The sequence below is a fragment of the Dendronephthya gigantea genome, unplaced genomic scaffold (assembly GCF_004324835.1).
Source record: "Dendronephthya gigantea isolate DGI-Jeju-01 unplaced genomic scaffold, DenGig_1.0 000001F, whole genome shotgun sequence".
Lineage (NCBI taxonomy): Eukaryota > Metazoa > Cnidaria > Anthozoa > Malacalcyonacea > Nephtheidae > Dendronephthya > Dendronephthya gigantea.
Window position 1 is genome coordinate 4,574,097 of NW_021163011.1, and position 19,350 is coordinate 4,593,446.

General features: G+C 36.4%; 2 protein-coding genes across 2 annotated transcripts; one reads left to right on the forward strand and one right to left on the reverse strand.

Annotated features, from left to right (window-relative positions):
* Positions 1-1,791: 1,791 nt before the first annotated feature.
* Positions 1,792-3,881, reverse strand: LOC114527395 (zinc finger protein 239-like). The gene is made up of 2 exons (XM_028549027.1): positions 3,780-3,881; positions 1,792-2,904 (listed from the first exon to the last, which is right to left on the reverse strand). Exon 2 carries the CDS (start codon positions 2,897-2,899, stop codon positions 1,850-1,852), a length of 1,050 nt encoding a protein of 349 aa, XP_028404828.1. The 5' UTR covers positions 2,900-2,904; positions 3,780-3,881; the 3' UTR covers positions 1,792-1,849.
* Positions 3,882-3,997: 116 nt separating this feature from the next.
* On the forward strand, positions 3,998-6,940 carry LOC114530557 (zinc finger protein 431-like). Its single transcript, XM_028552129.1, has one exon. The coding sequence runs from the start codon at positions 4,147-4,149 to the stop codon at positions 6,853-6,855; it is 2,709 nt and encodes a 902-aa protein (XP_028407930.1). The 5' UTR covers positions 3,998-4,146; the 3' UTR covers positions 6,856-6,940.
* Positions 6,941-19,350: the final 12,410 nt, after the last annotated feature.

Below are 19,350 nucleotides of genomic sequence, written 5' to 3' on the forward strand. Positions count from 1 at the left end.
TTAGTGGCTATAGCCTATAGAATGCGGTTAGATTGCGCGACATCCAAACTCCTGCAAATTCACATTTAACGTATACTTTACCTTTATTTATTTCACCAATAAGTTCTGGGGAAAAGTTAGATCATGCTCTCTCTTCAAAATGGAGTTATCTTGAGCCATATCGTTCATCAATAACTTTTTCACCAATTGCATCGTCTAGCTTGACTTTAAACCTTAAAGTCGTTGCAACTCTGCGCACGGAAAGAATAAAAAACAACGTTAGTGTTATAAAAGAATTTTCAAAGCGAACACACGCATGGTAAACACACATCTTTAAGGGTCGTCACATGCATGCACGAGGTAAATTTTGACGACATAGTCAAGGCCGAATATTCACGCAAATCTCGAATAAAGCGAGCAGGTTTGCATTAATTGCATATTACCTGTTTTTATACAAATACTAAACCTCGCTTTTCTAAAACGACGGAAAATTATATCAATTTAATCGAAATTTCTAAGCAATAAGTGACTTGTCTCTATGCTTCGAAGACCAGTGCCCAAGTCATGCATGCCTCAACTTTGCCGGCTAAATGTTTTACATATTGCTCCTCGTGTTAGGAATAAAGAATGCCATTGGCTAAAAAAACCCAGCCTAACAGCTCAACTGGCTTCTGATTGGATAATTTTTTAAATATAATTTGATTAATTCCTCTCCAGAGAAGAACACGTATAAAAAACAATAGATAATCATTCCATGGAGACCATTTAAGTCTCTCCTAGTAAATAATCTATGTTTGCGCACCCGACTTTATTCAAGCCGCGTTTACACAACGTTTTTGACCTGGCCTGGACCAGGCCTAGGCCTAGATGTGAACGGTGTTTATCCGGCCTAGACCAGGCCAAGCCTGGACCTGGTCTTAGTCTGGTCTAGGCCACAAAATCCAGGCCAACAGCAGGTGGCCTGGTCCACGCTTGGACCTGATCTGGGGTAAGATTTTGGTAATGTGAACAGGCTTTACCTAGTCCCGGCAAATTTTGAACTTAATAGTATGATTTGTATAGATTACATATAGTATTACCACTTTTTCGCGTGTTTCAGTTAGTTTTTTTTCCAAGTATTTTGTCAATCCAATATCATATCAACGTGTGAACGTGACATGCACATCATATTACCTAGACTTGTCCTAGTCCTAGGTCTGAAGTGTAAACGCGGCTTTAGACAATTGTGCCGATTACAAGCATTAAATTCTAGGGACCAAAAACGTCTTTTCTGTTGCCTTTATAAGCAAGCAATGGCAATGCAACTTATTTAATTACTGGATTTATGAAATATCCTATTCCCAAGATTTTGTAAAAACCAACCTCGCAAACTGGAGTGCGCATATTCTACCTGCGTCTTGTTATAATTCTGTTTCAAGAACCCAATGCAATTTTTTAGAGTGTGTTTCAATGGCGGCCTTCCTAGAACTGGAATGCCTCTGAATGCTCTTCGTAGATCATGTAACGCAAGTAATACAATTTTAAACCGTGGCATCCCAAAAAGTCACATATACCGGCTCCAAATTTCAAAATTGTCACTGGGGAAGAATCCCCAAAGCGCACAAACGTAAAACCCAGGCAACGCCACTCGAGACGACGTTGCAGTATTAGATAGCAGGGAATCGCGAGGAAAAGCGGGACCCGGGGCCTAGTGTACCTGTATGGGGAGCTACTAAGCAATACTTTATTCCCTAAAAAAAGTACACGTCTGAACCAAACAGATACAACAATTGAGGCTTTTTATTTTTAGAAAAATCTTTTTTGATTCATCATTTTAGCAAAAGGATGTTATTCAACAACAACAATACCAAGCAAACCAATACAAATTATCTCATTCGCATTCAGTTGATATAACATACTCAGTCTGCGCCACTTCAATATTCTCTCCTGTCTCATACTGGACTGTACATAACACAGTTTGAGAATTCCCCGCACCATCAGGATTTTCTACAGTTTTAGTATCACTGTTCGTCTCGACGTTGGTCTCGCTGTCATATTCCACCGTAGTATCTTTGGTATCCGTCTTTTCGTGATCTTCGAATATATGACAGTTATACTGACGAGCGGTAGTAAATGCCTTTCCGCACGATTCGCAGTTATAAGGCTTATCACTATGAGTCTTTAAATGAGCCAATAACTTTGCTTTCAAATCAAATCTGTTACCACATTCATAACAATGGAAAGGTTTATCCCGCGAGTGTATCTTAAAATGTCGGTTTAGATCACCAGATTTAGTGAAGCCACGTTCACAGACCTTACATTGGAACGGTCGTTCTCCAGTATGCATTCTTTTGTGGACAATCAGGCTGGATTTTTGTGTAAACTGTTTTTGGCAAACATCGCATGTGAAAGGTTTCGACCCCGCGTGGCTCCTTAAATGTCTATCAAGGTTACTCGATTCCGCGAAAGATTTGTCACAGTTACAACATTTATACGGCTTTACACCATTATGAGTGCGCATATGAACTGCGAGGTTAGACCTATAACGAAAAGTCTTTTTACATTCTGCACAAACAAATGGTCGTGCTCCTGAATGAATTCGAGCATGCGCTGTAAGATGCGTCTTTTCACGAAACGTCTTTCCGCAAACCTCACAGGGGTAAGGCCTGTCTGCTGTATGAACTCGAAGATGACGCTCTAAATAGCTATATTTTGAGAATGATTTATCACAGTTCAAACATTTATAAGGTCTCTCAGAATTATGCAACTTCATATGAACAGTTAAACTGCCTTTATATTTCATTTTTGCTCCACATTCTTCACAAGAATAAGGTCTGGAACCATTATGCCACTTTACATGAAGATCGAGATGTTCTTGTTGATCAAAAGACTTTGTACACAAGGTGCATTTGAATAAACCTGGTTCTTCATTTGTTGACATGCTTACTAGCGAAAACCAAAAGTAAAAAAGAACAATTTTAAACAGCAATACTATTTGGAACCTCCATGATTCTAGAGCAGTGCTCTCACTACTAACTATGAAGGATATTGTTGAAAGAGTGGTCAGTTAGCTAAAACCTCATACTTATATATATTACAATTTTCAATGTATCCAGGCAAGCACCTCAACCAAGAAATATTTAAACAATATAATATGCAACCAGCAAGATTTTGTCATAAAAGCATGCTAATTACACCTGTGCAAGGATATTTAAGTCAGTGGTCCAACTTTGGTTGTTCAAAAAAGTAGTCGCATGTTGAGTGCAAGTATGGAATAAAAGGAGTTAGGGCAGGCAATGGTTTGTTTTTGGATAAATTAGAGTTAAAAAAATGGAATTAGAGAAAAGCCTATTTTCCACTCTGTTGGCTCACACAAAAAGTAGTAGGAAAGTAGGAAATAATACATATTCAGATATTCTCGATAATTTTTTTCCAGCTACAAATCATGTTACCTACAAATTTTTAGTTTCAATTGATGTAAATAATAATTCAATGAATGTAAGTTACCAATATTTTAGTTTTGACTGATAAAAACAGGACTTGATTTTCAGTTTGGCTACACCACTGGGTGTAAATATCTTTAGCACACAATCAGGGTTGTAAGATATTGATTTTGTCACTATTTCTGGCACTGACACTATTCAGCTAACTGCACTAAATGAGTAGGACCTTATAAAATTATCCAAAATCTCTGAAAACTGCCTAAAGTCTCAGTGAATATTTTATTTATAACAGTTTGTTTAATAATCAAAGGCCAAACGTCTGATTTGTCCAAGTAAAGACCCAATAAGTAATAAAATAAAAGTAGTTAGGTAACTTACCTAGATTATATGCACCATAATACAACGTGGTTATAATGTTTTTTAAAAATAATCCTGGAAAATCAGTTTATCAAACCTTTGTAGTAATAAATTTCTATAAATGCTAACATCACAGTTACGTGCTAACATCAAGTACTGTCATCTTGCATGCTTCTACCGCTGGTCTAAGTATTTGGCGGTTTTGGTTCCCGGATGAAAAATCCTTCCTTTATCCAAAATCCAAGTATCACAGTGAATTACAGAGAAAAAGGAAGAGCGGAGAAGGTTGGTAGATCCTGTGAATCGCTTTGAGAAGATCGTCTTAACTTTTGAAAAATAAGCTTGTAGTAGAAAGAGAACCTATCTAAACCGCAAAAGAAGAGTGAACATGAGTTCAGATCTTGATTTTAGTGACGAGGATTCTACTCCGGAATCAGAAACGTGGGATGAAACATTTTCAAAACTAATAAGTTCTAGTTTGGACATGTTGACTGAACAAACAAGCGGACATTTCTACATTTGTGACATATGTAAAGCGAAGTTTGCAGGCCAACAAGCCTTGGCGGCTCATCTCAAATCACATGCTGAATCAAAATCTCCTGATAGTAATAGTGTGTGCCATAAATGCGATATCTGCAGTAAGGCCTTCTCATCTTCAAGTGACTTACACGATCACAAGAAAGGACATGCAGAAGAGTTTTTGTCACAACATGCCTTGGATTCCCACATGGAAAAACAAAGTAAACAAAGCAATTCATTTAAATGCAGTACATGTAACAAGAGTTTTGCAAGGGCTTGTGACTTGAAAATACACACAACAAAAGCACATGCTAGTGATGGGGATCATCAGTGTGACCTTTGTGAAAAACGTTTTTCTTCTCGAAGTGGTTTAAAATCTCACAAAAAGGTGCATTCCCAAAACAACACGCACTCTAAGAAAAAAAAACTGAAGTGTAAAGGATGTGATGAGAAATTTTCCACACAAGAAATGCTACAGTCCCATTATGATACGAGTTTAGAATGTAAAGAAAAGTCTTTAAAATGTGTCCCATGTGATGTATTATTCTTAACGTCTGATGAATATGAAAGTCATATGAAGGCACATGAAACTAATCGCGATAGATGTTTCCATTGTGATCGGTGTGAAAAATCCTTTTTTAAACCAAGCTATTTAGCAGCTCACAAGAAAATTCACTCAGGTGACCGACCATATAAATGTGGTGTTTGTGAGAAAGGGTTTTCACGGTCAAATGATTTGATATATCATTTAAGAGTACACACTGGGGACAAGCCATTTAAATGTGATAGTGATAGCTGTGGGGCAGCATTTTATAGAGCAAGTGATTTGAAATATCACAAAAACATGCATTTGGAAAACAACCCAAACTCATGTGATGTTTGTCTAAAGACGTTCCCAAGAGGACAAGATTTAGTTGCTCATATGAGAAAGCACACAGGTGAAAAACCATACAAATGTGACATTTGTGGTACGGGATTTGGACGTAGTAGTGACATGAAATACCACAGGAATACCCAGCACGCTGATCCAAATGAAAAATCTCATAAATGTGACATCTGTGACAAAGCATTTATAAATTTTAAAATGCTGACAAATCACAAGAAAACACATAATGTGGAAAAGCCTTATGGTTGTGATGAATGCAATAAGAAATTTTTAACCTCAAGCCGTCTTGCATCTCATAAGAAAACACATTCTGGAGAAAGACCGTACCAATGTGATATATGCGAAAAAGCATTTTCCAGGTCACATGATTTGGTTATTCACACCCGCTTGCATACTGGGGAACGTCCTTACAAATGTGATACTTGCAACAAGGCCTTCCCAAAGTCAACACAGTTAAAGTATCATAAGAGGTTGCATACTGGAGAAGACATGCATAAATGTGATGTTTGTGAAAAGGCATTTTACAACCCTAGTCTTTTGAGGTCACATAAAGCAATTCACAGTGGAGACAAGCCTCATAAATGTGATGTTTGTCAAAAGGGATTCTTGCGAGCACATGATTTAGTTCATCATAAACGTACACATACTGGTGAACGACCTTATCAATGCGATGTTTGCAACAAAGCTTTTATCAAGTCCACCATGTTAATGTATCACAAACGAACACATACTGGCGAAAATCCTCACAAATGTGATATTTGCGACAAGAAGTTTATGATTCCATCAAATTTGGCGGCACATAAGAGAATGCATAACAACGAGAAGCCTTTTGAATGCGATATTTGTAAAAAAACATTCTCTAAAAGATGGGACATGAATTTTCACAAAAGGTTACATTTGGACGTTAGACCTCACAAATGTGATTCCTGTGAAAAATCGTTCTCAAAAGCAAGCGAGTTAACTTATCACACGTATACACACACTGGCGTTCGACCACACAAGTGTGATCTTTGTGAAAAGTCGTTCATAAAACCATCGCATCTGGTTAGTCATAAACGAACACATACAGGAGAAAAGCCCTATCGTTGCGACATTTGTGAGAAAGGATTTACAAGGTCTAGTGATCTGAAATATCATAAGAAAACACATTCTGCGGATAAGCCATGTGTTTGTGAAACATGTTGCAAAGGTTTTTATGATCAAAAATCTTTACGTCGACATGTAAAGAGGATGCATGACAATGGCACCAAAGAGTATAAATGTCAAACGTGTGCAAAGGAGTTTTCTAGTGCTGGTGAGTTGCGTAGCCATGGACAAGTTCACAGAAATGAAAAACGTTATAAATGTGACGAATGTGACAAGGCATACACCAGAACAAGTGACCTGAAAATTCATAAGAGATCGCATACCGGAGAAAAACCATTTAAATGTGATGTTTGTCAGAAAGCATTTCCAAAAGCAAGTTACTTAGTGGAACATAAGAAGACACATTCACAGAAATTCGAATGTAATGTTTGCAAAAAGGAATTCAGTTTTGCCAAAACATTGAAAAAACACAAGTGCAAGGGTAATGATAGTGAGTTAGGAGCATGTTCGGATTTAACTGAAATCCAATTTGTTTGTTCCCAATGCGGCACCAGTTTTGACTCAAATAAGAAATTGAACAATCACATTAAACAATCTCATCCTTGACTGGTTCATATATCTAACAAGGGAAATTTATATTGTGGCTTATGATTATAGTTTAGCTACGTTCCTAATTTTTTTCTAAATTAAATTGTTTGTGGTATCTGTTGGAATTGCGAAATAATGTTACTCTATTAACCTGGGCCTTATCTGAAAGCCTATCAAGGTTTCAATGTCTTCATTATGACCAATACGTAGGAAATCCTGATAACGAACAAAATACGTAATCAAGCCAAAAGACAGAGTGCCCTCTTTTGGGCTTCAATTTGAATATGTTTTGTAATGAAACCAGACTGCTTCCATTTGAGATATTTTAAGATACTATCTGTTCATGGGAATTTCTTTGTACACTTCCTTCAGGCCTATCTCTGACAAGTTCCGTGTTAGTATAGCCTAGTTTTCTACCACGTTACTAGCGTTCGCGCGAGGCGATATTTTGCTTTTTTAGAGCCCTCAAATGCAACTATCAGGAACGAATTCCCAACTTTTTATTTTCCTAATTTTTGTTTTCCGCGGCTGTAAATAAGGACCGCGGACCCTTAAGACGAAAAAAGACGATTCTTTCTTGTAAGAAAATAGTAGTTGAAGACTTGAAGACAAGCATAACACCGTAAATTATTCGTCGAGAAAAAACCATTTGTTTTGATAAATCTCGTAATCTGAATCATCACTATAAGCAACACTACACGAAGCTTTGTTTTGCTGGCTATTTAGCTATAAGCCCAGAAGCCGGTTGTTCAAAAGCCGGTTAGCCTGATAATCTTGGGTTAATGCAAATCTGCAAATTGAATTTTCGAGCTGCTTATTTCAAAATTTGTCAAGTTGCGCGGAATTTTTTCAGGTTTATCCTATATATTCTGGTGTAATAGAGGTTTTATTTTCTAAGCTATTGATATGAATAGCTATGCGGAAATAAAACAGAGATTGGAATTGAACCCAAGCCCAGGGCCAAGGTTAGTGCTAATGGGAATTTAAACAACTAGTTCTTGACCTAAATGTGCATCAAAATTCTGTGTGAGATGCTTTTGTTACAAGCCATTGGCATACCACAGGTTTTACATTCATTGCTGAAATTACACCCCCCCCCCCCAAAGTACTATGGTCACAATAGTACTTGTGCTGTTTACGTTTTTGCTGCGATTTTATGTGCGATTTTTCTCTTTTGATGGATGTGAATTAGTAATTAGTCACGAATGCTCCGATGTATAAGAGCTCTTACTTGAACATCAGTAACTAATTCACTCATTTACATCTATCAAAAAAAGAAAATCGCACATAAAATCGCAGCAAAAATTGCAAGAGTAAATTGGCCTTAAGGATAATGTGGCAACGTTCATCTAAACCTATTGCTCTGGCATGCACATACCTACATGCATGCATACATACAGCTATTTATAGATAGATGATCCATTTATAAGCTATAAATTCCATGCATGCATATAAAAAGAAAAAACTCTTAACCCGAATAGATTGCGGCGAAGGCTTTTGCAGACTTAGGCCTATAGTTGTTGATTTTGGAAGGCTTTATCTGGCTTAGTCTATGACTTTAAAACTTATTACAAGGTATTAAATTAATTAAAACGTGTATCGCTTATTTGTAAAATTGTTAATATCATCAATTATACCTCCCGCAATCTTTTTCATTCTATTTCGTACGTTGCTATACGACTGCCCTTTCAATAAATCTTTAAACTAGATAAAGGCTAAAAGCCATGAAAATAGCATACCAAATTAAGGAGGAATACCTTGTTATGAAAATTTATTGTTTTCACAAAAACAAAACAAAACAGAATCCACTTAAGGCAGAAAGGTATTATTTGCCATTGGCATTATGACTTTTTAATTTGTCTTTCTTATGTTTCCGTTTCCGCCCATATTACATAGATAACTTATTTAAGATTAAGTGCAATCGGTAACTTAATATATATTGAGAGTTGTGCCAAAATAAACTATCATGTTCAGGCAGTTCAGCTGATCTGCATGGTATCTGATGACACTTTTTTCTATATTTCTATTTCTAGCTGATTTGTATGATATTTTTATTTATACCTGCGTTTTATATATACTGTGACAATATCTATATTATAGAGAATGCAAGCAGACTTTGCTATAGGAAAATTGGTGTGCAACGTGTCGATTCCGGCGATAAATGAGACAGTTGAAAACATCTTTATGACATTAATAAATACTGGAATGGCATAATAACCTAAACAACACGATAACCATTTATATGTGTCACTCTGAGACAAACATTTATTGGTAAGCTTTGTAAAATATATCTATATCGTTTCTTCATTTGCTATTTCCCGAAGTCTTGGCCTTGGGTCCCGTCACATAAAACTCATTTTAGGCAACACAACTTGACTTGCAATAATAATAATAATAATAATTTAATAATAAAAATAAGAAATAATAATAATGGTGTAAAATAGAGATGCTGTTAACTGTAGTCTTTATTTTTTGATCGTGTAAGAAGTTGATACTGAAAATATAGATACTTGCATGCATGTATGCATGTAGTCATTCATCTATTTGATGCCTGTCCTGATACTTTTTGTCTACGTCTAGGGCCTCTAGGCTCATAAAACTTGTTTCATATGTAGTCTACCAAAAACATGAACAAAGTTCTTGACCGATTACAATTCCGGATTTGCACTTTTTTATCCGACTTTCTTCTTATAGGAACGAAAACTGTGGAATGCTCTGATGTTAAAATGCTCTAAATTTGGGGGTCTAGAGACGCTTTCTTTATGAGAAGTCTTTATCCACCCTTCACATATCTTATCAAAAGAAGAATCGCATGATAATCGCACCGAAAATAGGGCAAACGGGACTATAAATAACTAATTAGATATAGTTATTTTGATGACGTCAGAGCAGCCATGTTGGTGCACACTTCAAATTATTGTTGTTTATCAATCAGACTATAAAATTTATGGGATATTCTCTTTAAAATGGCACCAGCATGGCGGACATACGACGTCATGAAAACCATATATTGCAAATTAACAATTTAATTTAAGCTATCTTAAATTTCATGTGTGAAAATTTAAGTCATCTTTGATTGGCCGAAAAACCTTGCAAGTGATAAAACAGGCAGGAATCTGGATCGCAATATAAAAATTAGCAGCCAGCAAAACCTATGGCTATACGTAAAAGAGTCCTATACTATAATATAGAGACCATGTTATAAAAGTTTAATAAAATTTGATACAGTTAAAGATGTCTCACTTTGCTTTACGTATAAGCTTTTCTGCGCTTTATTTTTATATTAGGATTAGAAAACCATAAGTGTGTGCAAAACAAGAAACATACGCTGATTCTCTTGACTGTTTAAGTTTTGATGATCTACACTCTTGTTTGTTTAGTGTTCTGGGGCCGGTTGTATCAAGCCCCGGTTTAGCTTAAACGGTGGATAAGTTCAAAATCGAAAACAAGAAATCAATTTAATTCACTTAATTCTTTAAGCCATGAATATCAACTTCGTGTTAGCCTCATTCAATCAGTTCAAAGGTACTCGAAACTCGGAAGCAAACTGGCCGCTATAAACGCCCTTCAAATTGCTGAGATTTGTATCAAATGCCCCTCCTAATAAACGCCTCCTGAGAAGATAAACCGACATGATCAAAATTTCATGTTTACACGTTTTATCGCATTTTCATGCATTAGCTTTTAAAGATATAAGGCCTTTTATAGGGAATAGTAATTTCAAATAACATCAGCGCAATCATGTTTTTACCGAAATACCAGTGATGTGGTTAAAATGAATCTTTTTTCAGTCGAATTTGCTTATGCGTGAACATTTGTTTGAGTTTTTTTATAGGCTAGTATTTCAGTTCCTAGTAATCGTCCCACTTAATCCACAGGAATTTTAAATATACGTGAGAATAAAAAAGCTGTAATGAACAAATGCATCATCCAACCCACCATGAATATATCGAACATCTTGCTAATTAGGCGAAGCATAGTCCATGCATTAAGTATGTGCTAAACCGCAAAGGAGGGATATGAAGTTTAAGTTTCGCCAAGCAAATAGACTTTGGGTAATGCGGGGAAGATGTTCTTGACATTTTTTATTTATCACGATCGTTTTGAGATAAGGATACGAAGTGAGGCGAGTGTTCTAGCAAAAATTCCACTCTACTGTTTATCTTTATCCGCAAACGTGAGGCAAAAGATTAAATTGTACTCGTAATGACGGCTGCACGAACAGGTCTGTCGCAGAGACAACTCTCGGTTCCTCGGTTTAATCTCGTGTCATTGCATGCTAAACTGCGAAGAGCAGAAAAAGTGATTATTTTACTGGCGCCTGCTAAACTTTTCGGATGTTGCATTGCTTTCTCTCTGTGAGATATTCACCGAAAAGCATTACATGCAAATTTGCAGCTATTATACTGTTGGATATATTTTCAGTAGCAAAAAAACACAACTACAGTCATACCGTTCAGTTTTCTTGCATGCATGCTTTCTCTTTGACTTTGGAATTACTCGTTTAATTAAACTGATACACGACAAGTGTAATCTCAAAAGCACTAATTTCTTATCTCGCCATGAGAATATCTTTATATCAGCCATCGTAGAATCTCTTTGTTGATAAGATCACACGGGCAGTGACACTCAGTGTCCCAATTCTTGCGGATAGACTAAAAAAATTCTATTTGCATTTTCATAAGCCGAAAGTCTGTTTAGGTTTATATTATAGCGATGTACATACATATATATATATATATATATTCCTCCTACTATCTTTTTCTAGCGCACTTCTGACGATTATAAGGCAAAGTTGCAATTTAACCTTAATAATCCCAAGTCTTATCCCCAATTAAACTCATTGCTCTTTAGCATAAACAAGCAACTCATCCGGTTCCTCTTTATATACAGCGCACCCGCAAAGTCTCCGCAGAGGAGAGTGATAAATTTCAGATCCACAATTAGCGTCTTTAATGTGTTATAAGCATCTATAACATTGCGTCTATAACATTAACTACATTGTTGTGATGATAAGTATATATAATACTGTTTACATCCAGGGGGAAAACTCTAAGAGTGGGGATGATCATGAGTTAGCTCTATTTGCTCCGGAAAACGTCGTGGCATTCCTGGCTCATTGTGCCCGACCCGAAAAGAGGGCAAGGTTATTTCAGAATACAGTCATAAAAAATGAGGAGTTTGCACGTTTCATCACATCGAATGTTAAATGCATGATGGGCTGTCATTTTTCTGTGTACCTTTAGACTATAGTTCGCCAGATTACTTTGCACGCTTTTAATTCTCTATACCATAAAATATGTGTCATTTAATGGAAATATCTCAAGGGTGTATAAAGTGAAAAACACTTTTTTTTAAGTAGTGAAGTTGGAAAGAACCCAAAAAACAATTCTTATTTGCATTATATCCCTATCAGTCCCTATCTGCATATTTGTCTGACGTGCAAATGAACAAACTGCTTTTACGCCTTTCGAACGTGTCATCAATTTAACAGAAATATTCTCCTTGTTTTTTCAATTTATAAGAGGTCCTTCATGCAGAATGTCTCTTTATTTTCCCGAGTTAAGTAAGGAAGCAATGTTTTAAGTTAATAAAAAATGCATGCATGGAACGTGTTTTTTCAAGTATAAGAAAAATACTTATGCAAGTGAAATGCATTTGGGTATACACTTGCATCGGCTAATGGAACATAATATCTTTAATATAGATCGAATGTGATGAATTATATTGATAAATCATAAAAGAATGTGCTATTATTAATTTTCAAACTTTTTTTCAATTGCACTATATAGGTAGAATCTTATAATAACGTGTTTTCCTACCTATACGACCTAATGTGACGTTTCGTACGCAGTACTCCAATAGCAGTTAACTTACTACAAGTTCTTCATAATTTATACGTCAATACGTGTTTTAATATAGTATTTCATGATATACTTAAATGATAGACATGCAGACATGCGTGTGCCCTGACAACTGGAAACATTTTGCAGAGACAGTCTGCTAGGAGGCCCTTATGACTAGGCTTCTGCGGGGGAGGATAATTAGCATTGTGACCGATTACATTTCACAGGGTACAATACTCTTACGCCTGTAAATGAAAACATGTTTAAAATGTTACATTATAGTTTAGGCGATTTATAAGACTGATATGACAAATACTTTCAACCTGTATATATCAACACGGTGCTTGCGTTTCTCAGTTTGCATACGTCATGCTTTTTTGATAACTCTGCTGATTGTTGGAATGAAAAAGGAATGACGTGCATGTTAGGAAGAACATGTGTCATATTAATCACAGCGTATGTCCGTAAAAGAACGAGCATTGTTAATAGACCGACTAGAAATCTCTCTCAACCAAGATAAGAAATATATGCCGAGTAATATCTAGTATGATGGGAATAACCATTTATGATTAAGGTATCCCAAGTGATCCTATTGCAATGCATGGGATGTAACGTGGTTATTTGTCTACATCGCCCACATATAACGGGTCTGCTCGATTTATCATTTCGCCGGAAAATCCTGCGTTCATTTTGCAGGTTAGTTCATTCGCATGATCACATGCAGAGCTTTATTGCACGTTTACATATACACACAAACCCGTGACTCAATGCACGAACAAGGTTGGGTTAGGAATTCTTTGAAATTTACGTCAATCTTCGTGATTATCGGTTTACAAAATTCACTTGACAAAGAAGGTGACAGCAAATTAGGAACATAAACTGGAACATGCACGGGCTATCATGCGGCCCACAGTAAGATTTGAAGAAAAATCATTGCAACAGAATGAACAGCGGTGCAAAATTTACTGTTAATAATCTCTCTGTCACATTATGGCCATACATCCCAATCGGGAATATAGTGTAAGTGAAAGAAGTGTTTGAAATTAGACTGAAAAAGTCGAGCTTGTCACCACCCACATACAATTCTAACACTTTTTATTAACTGAACAGCATCAATTCAATTGAGCATCCTGCACATTTGCACAGTATTCTTAGACTTAGGTGGGCTTATTCGGTTTTTGTATTTTACAAGCATTTCTTTCTAAGCTCTACATTCAATATGTCATTATACTGAGTATCATTGACTGTATAGGCCGGATATACATAGTCATAGTCATGGAGTCAACGATAAATATTTTTCATTTTGTAGTGAATTCCTGCTTATTGAATAATTAACCATACAATTATAAGTTGTTTATTTAGAAAGTATTTTCCGGATTGTTTTACTAAGATAAACTAAAGGATTACTCACACTCCTCTCTCAGTTCTCAAAAATAGCCACATGCGTTTCACAAAAGAATGTAAATATTTTACTTTGAAGATGCAGGAAAAAATCTTTAGCTATGAACGCACCGGCGAGTTCAAATGGGTACTGAACCGTTATGTGTTTGGGAAAACGTTGACTTGCATGATGCAATTAACTCCACCAGTCGCTGGAAGAGCATTGTGGCACGATGCGAAGGTATAAGGTTAAATCCTGAATGTTCTATTCAAATTATTAAATACCCGACCTCCCTTGAATTGAAATTACACACACGAAAGGAAGCCCAAAAGAGATCTATAGATCCCTTTTCCTTTATAATATTCACAGATTTACCGCGCTTACTTATTATAAGATTACTCTTTGCATATGTACTAATCACACAATATTCTAAACCTTGAACTTGCGCATATGCCATATACTATACGTAGGGATGGGCAAGCACTTGCTCGTGGGGATGCCCTAGCTATTCACTGATTAAGCTAATCAATCTACGGAAGAAAGTATTGACAGAGCCGTTGTATTCACAATTTGGAAGCATGTTGAGAGCTAGGATCAACATATCGACGATGATATAATGAGTTCATTGAAAGAAAATATCGAGGTGTTTATCTCACAGTGACAGTGTATCTCTTTCTATACACGAAAATGCTTTGTAATTGGTCAGTTATGACAATGAAAGGCATTGACACTATGGAAGTGGTCTTCAAACCATTCAACTTTCTTCTTATTAGGGAAGTCACTTATCGCATGGACTTCGACCAGGTCAAAAGGGCAAAATTCATTTTGCAGGTTGAGCATCATGATGCATGTAGCGAAATCCTTTTTCACCAAAAAGAAAAAGCGAGTTAACTAATATTATTCCACCTCTAAAACGTTTTTAGTAATATTATTGAAATAGTCAGGTTGTTATGGTGGTAACATTATACGTAGCATCCATGCGTTATGCAGGGATATCCCCCGCATATTTTACAGTACAAATCTTGATTTTGTTTTTCAAAAGTCGTCACAGGCTCGCATGCATTAACTATATCAAGAAATTTTGTTTGCGTGGCTTCCACGTGAGGTATTTGAAAATATAAATGATAAAGATCAACATGAATTTGGTATGCAGTGATCGTGATTGTATCGAACAAGTATGTTCCCTTTGAAACAATAAAAACACTTCCTGCTCATGAAACCGTTGTTTCATCATGCATTTCCATACAAAGTTTCGCGAGAGTGAATTCGTAAAATTCTTGAGAGAATGATCTCAGATGATAGACATTCGACTGGTGAAATGTTTGAAATATTCTCTGTAAATGTTATTTATTATAAATATACCATTACTGAACAACGATTCTTTTTTGACCACTTGATAATATCATTTTCGTGAAATGTGCATGGCCATAACAAAAAAATAAATTTTCCCCTTAAGGTAGAGTAAATTATAAATTAAAATGATGTAAAATGTTGGCAATAATACATGCATTTATGCGTATAGTACAATTTCCTATACGTAGTCTGACATTTGACTAAACACGTGCAAGTGATTTCATAAAACATATTCCCACATTGCGTTTTATACTAGCATCGTTTGCCTTTTAAAAAATATGTTTGAGCATGCATGCAAGAGCATTTCATTTCAGTTCTTTTGAAAACCTCCGCTTTTGTTTATTTTTGCACCCAAGAGCATGTTCTGCACGTAAACATCGCGTGTTAGGAGCTAAGTTCCATTCATGCACCAAAGTGGTCTGCGGAAAAATTGTATGTTTAACACGGGATTAGACTTGTCATCGGATGTGAGCACTTACCTCGGTCACATGTTGAACTTTCCATTCATTAGCAAACGTTTTACGCCCTCAGGTGACAAAAAATTGTTCGGGACGACATAACGCGCATAATCAACGCCCTTGCTGGTCAGTATTTAAAAGGCTCGGGACATCGGCGATTCAGTGTAGAAAACTCGTAACTGTGAAGGTGAAAGTGATAAAGGGAGAACCACAAGGTAGGAAAACTATATGATGTTATTATTAACAGGTTTACTGTGTGCGGTTTACGTCAGTTTTGGGCTTGGAAAATTGCCGGTTTCACAATTGAATCTACTTCATTCGGTCTTTTGTTTCGCGTGGTCAACGTTCGGTAATGTCCCGGTTATATCACGAGGCCTCCCACGCTACCTTATTTACTCATCGCGTTCCTATTATTTCAATGCGAGATGAGAGAGGGAAGTCTGTATTGATACAGCAACATGCACGCATTGCGTGCCTAGTTTTATATTTTTCAAGACGCGATTGTGATTGCATTTTCTCTTTCAATTTTCTCAGTTACGTACATTAGTTAGGCGACACGTAGTTTTTTCCATTAGTACGTTCAATAGTTAGAAGCCTTGACTCGAAAATGAGCAAACGCATTGTTGTTTGAGATACGTACAGTAAACGCCCAACATTGTTGTATTTTTATGAGCGAGTTTTAGATTCGTGTTTATGGCCTTAAACCTCGTTCCCGTTTGCGCTTTAACGTTACCGTTGTTCACTTAGTAGTCGTTTACATACTTTAAAAAACGTCTTAAAAATGTCGCACCATATTCCTTTGTTTCCCCATCTTGTTGCTGCCAGTTTTTGTGAAAACGTTCTAATTTTATACGACCAAATATCTTTTACACAATAACACAAAGCATTGTATTCACAAAGCGACTGTGAAGCTTCGATATTACGATTAACCGTCATACTTATAATCGAATAGCGGTAAACAGTCAGTTTCTTATTTACTTTTAAATTTAGTGTGCCCTATTCATAACTGGCAAGAAAACGTCTATAAACCATTTGGAATTTGGATTGCGGCAGCAGTTTTATAAATTATACTATAGGATTGGCCATACGTGAAATGGGGCAAAAATTTAAATACAGTAAAACGGTGACTGAAATGCTTGGGCTAATACTTGAAAACACACTATTCCAGCCATTAAATTCGACGTGAATCGCAAACGTTAAACTGCAAAATCTTAATGTCATGCTGCGGTTTGCCGTTCATGGTTGAACAAAAGTAATTTATATCTTTCTTATAAAACAAAGTGGCCGTAAAGCTATATACTTTAACTTGTAATAATACATGGACGATATTATGCTAAAAAGGACTTTGTGCGTGACACTTTGTATGGGATAAGGAGAATCCTTTTACGCCCATATATATGCATGATTTTCTGGCTGCATTTCTTGTGAATGGCACGAAGGAATTACAATCAGAATTCTTTCAGTTTTAGTCTTCAGAGGCAGACAAATAGTCGAGTTAACACTACGGCCATGTTGAATGCACTAGAATAGAATACTTGCTGCTTTACAAAACTTTCGATAGCTGAGTACTTGCATTGTTTTCTGATCAGTATAGAGTTTTATGTTGCCGCATAGTCGCATACGGCAAACTGCATGCGATTTCCAGTTGCCAATTCTACATTGCCTTTATTGCAATTTAACATTGGAATTCAGAAACTAAAAAACACACTTCCACTGAATCGTGAACCGCAAAGGTACGCGGGAGACGGCAAAATCTGAACGCTGAGCCGCAGATCGCGATTGAACGAAAAACTCTATAATGAATGGTTTGAAAATTAGAATCGAACCTCTGCAGGTTGGCCTTTGTTAATATGATTTTGAGTTAAAGTGTATTGTCACTTTTGCATTGCTTTTTGCGTCCCTATATGTGTCCCTATATTGTATATAGTGTTTTCAAAATAATTTGAGCAATTATAACTTGAGCAGTTGATAAGACGATAACATATAGATTATACGCGAAATACAACTAGAGAACTTCGAAATACCAAGCAAAGCCCCGATCAAAATTGCCTGTATGCATGCATGCCAATATTAATGGGAGATGCGAATCAATTTGGTGAAGAACGTGATCCCAAAATTATTGAAGTGTTTCAAAACAGTGTCAGTGGTGATAAATGTTTAAATGTTAGAGATAAATGTTATGGACGTATCTAAAACATAAAATCGGATTCTTAAAACAAAGGCTGTGTTTATAACGTTCGTGACCGTGTCGTATAGATATAACTAGTCCATTCAATAGTCCATTCAATATGGCTGCTTTGAACCTCATGGCTCATTATGTGAAAAGTTTTAATATTAATAATGGAACTGAATTTCCCAACCTCCATATAGATTAGAAAATATATTTCTTATGTAGCCAACTCAATTTAAAAACCCAGAGATTTGGCTAAGTTCAAAATTTGACACATCTGTAAATCCGATCTGATCAAAAATATTCCGGCTTAAAAATCTGGTACCGGTCAATGAATTCAGTAAGTCTTATCCAGCAGTGCATGGGACACTATCGGCCTTGCTCGAAATAAGGCTGCATGCATGTATTTCTCACTTATTCTGAAGAGTGGCAGATATTAAGAAGGTCAAACACCCAGGACATCCACTTTAACGATGTGGCATCCAATTAACATTCCTTTTCATACATTATAGGATTGATACTCGTTCCTCTCCCTTTTTCCTCACTGGCCCCCAACAATAAAAAATACAATTAGACATTAAAACAGTGGCGTAGCCAGCACGATAATTGGGGGAGGGGGCATATTCATGTATTCGTGATACGCAGGATTAATTTCCTTTCAAATCAATTGTCTTTACAGTCTGTTAACATTAATTATTCCCCCAATTATCCCCTTTAGAAAGCATAGAAAAGCATTATCCAATTGGACGAAAGCTTCCGAGCACTGCGACATATCCCCTGCATTTAAAACTGCGTCTGCGACAGTTTCTCACATGTCCCCTGCATTTGCATTTCCCCTGCGTCTGCGACAATCTCTCATATTTTGCAAACTTTAAACGAAAAAAAAATCATGTCAAGCATAGCTTCGTTTTGTGGAATTATGGGAACAAATTAAAATCGCTGCAAAAAATGGCCCGAGTTCCGGTAAATATATTTCATATTAAAACTTTGGTTGGTGCATAAAGTTGACGCACTTCTTCATTTTCTTTCTCCACAGCATATAGAGGTTAATTTGCATCATGACGACAAAATACGTGAAGGCTTTGTTTGCTATTTTGGCACTCCTTCTCCTGATACCTGGCGACACCTCTGCGTTTCCATTTCGGGGGTTTGACCGAAACTATTACCAGCACAGGGTAAGAGTATGTTTAATAATCCTCAAGCCAATTCATACATGCAAGATGATGGAATACTATTTAAATTACTGATCAATAGTTCACTTTGTGGATAAGGAATCGTTTATACTTTGACAGTTAGGGAGGAGGC

Coding starts and splice junctions, on each gene's coding strand:
- LOC114527395 (XM_028549027.1), bottom strand. CDS start 2,899: ATGTCAACAAATGAAGAACCAGGTTTATTCAAATGCACCTTGTGTACA.
- LOC114530557 (XM_028552129.1), top strand. CDS start 4,147: ATGAGTTCAGATCTTGATTTTAGTGACGAGGATTCTACTCCGGAATCA.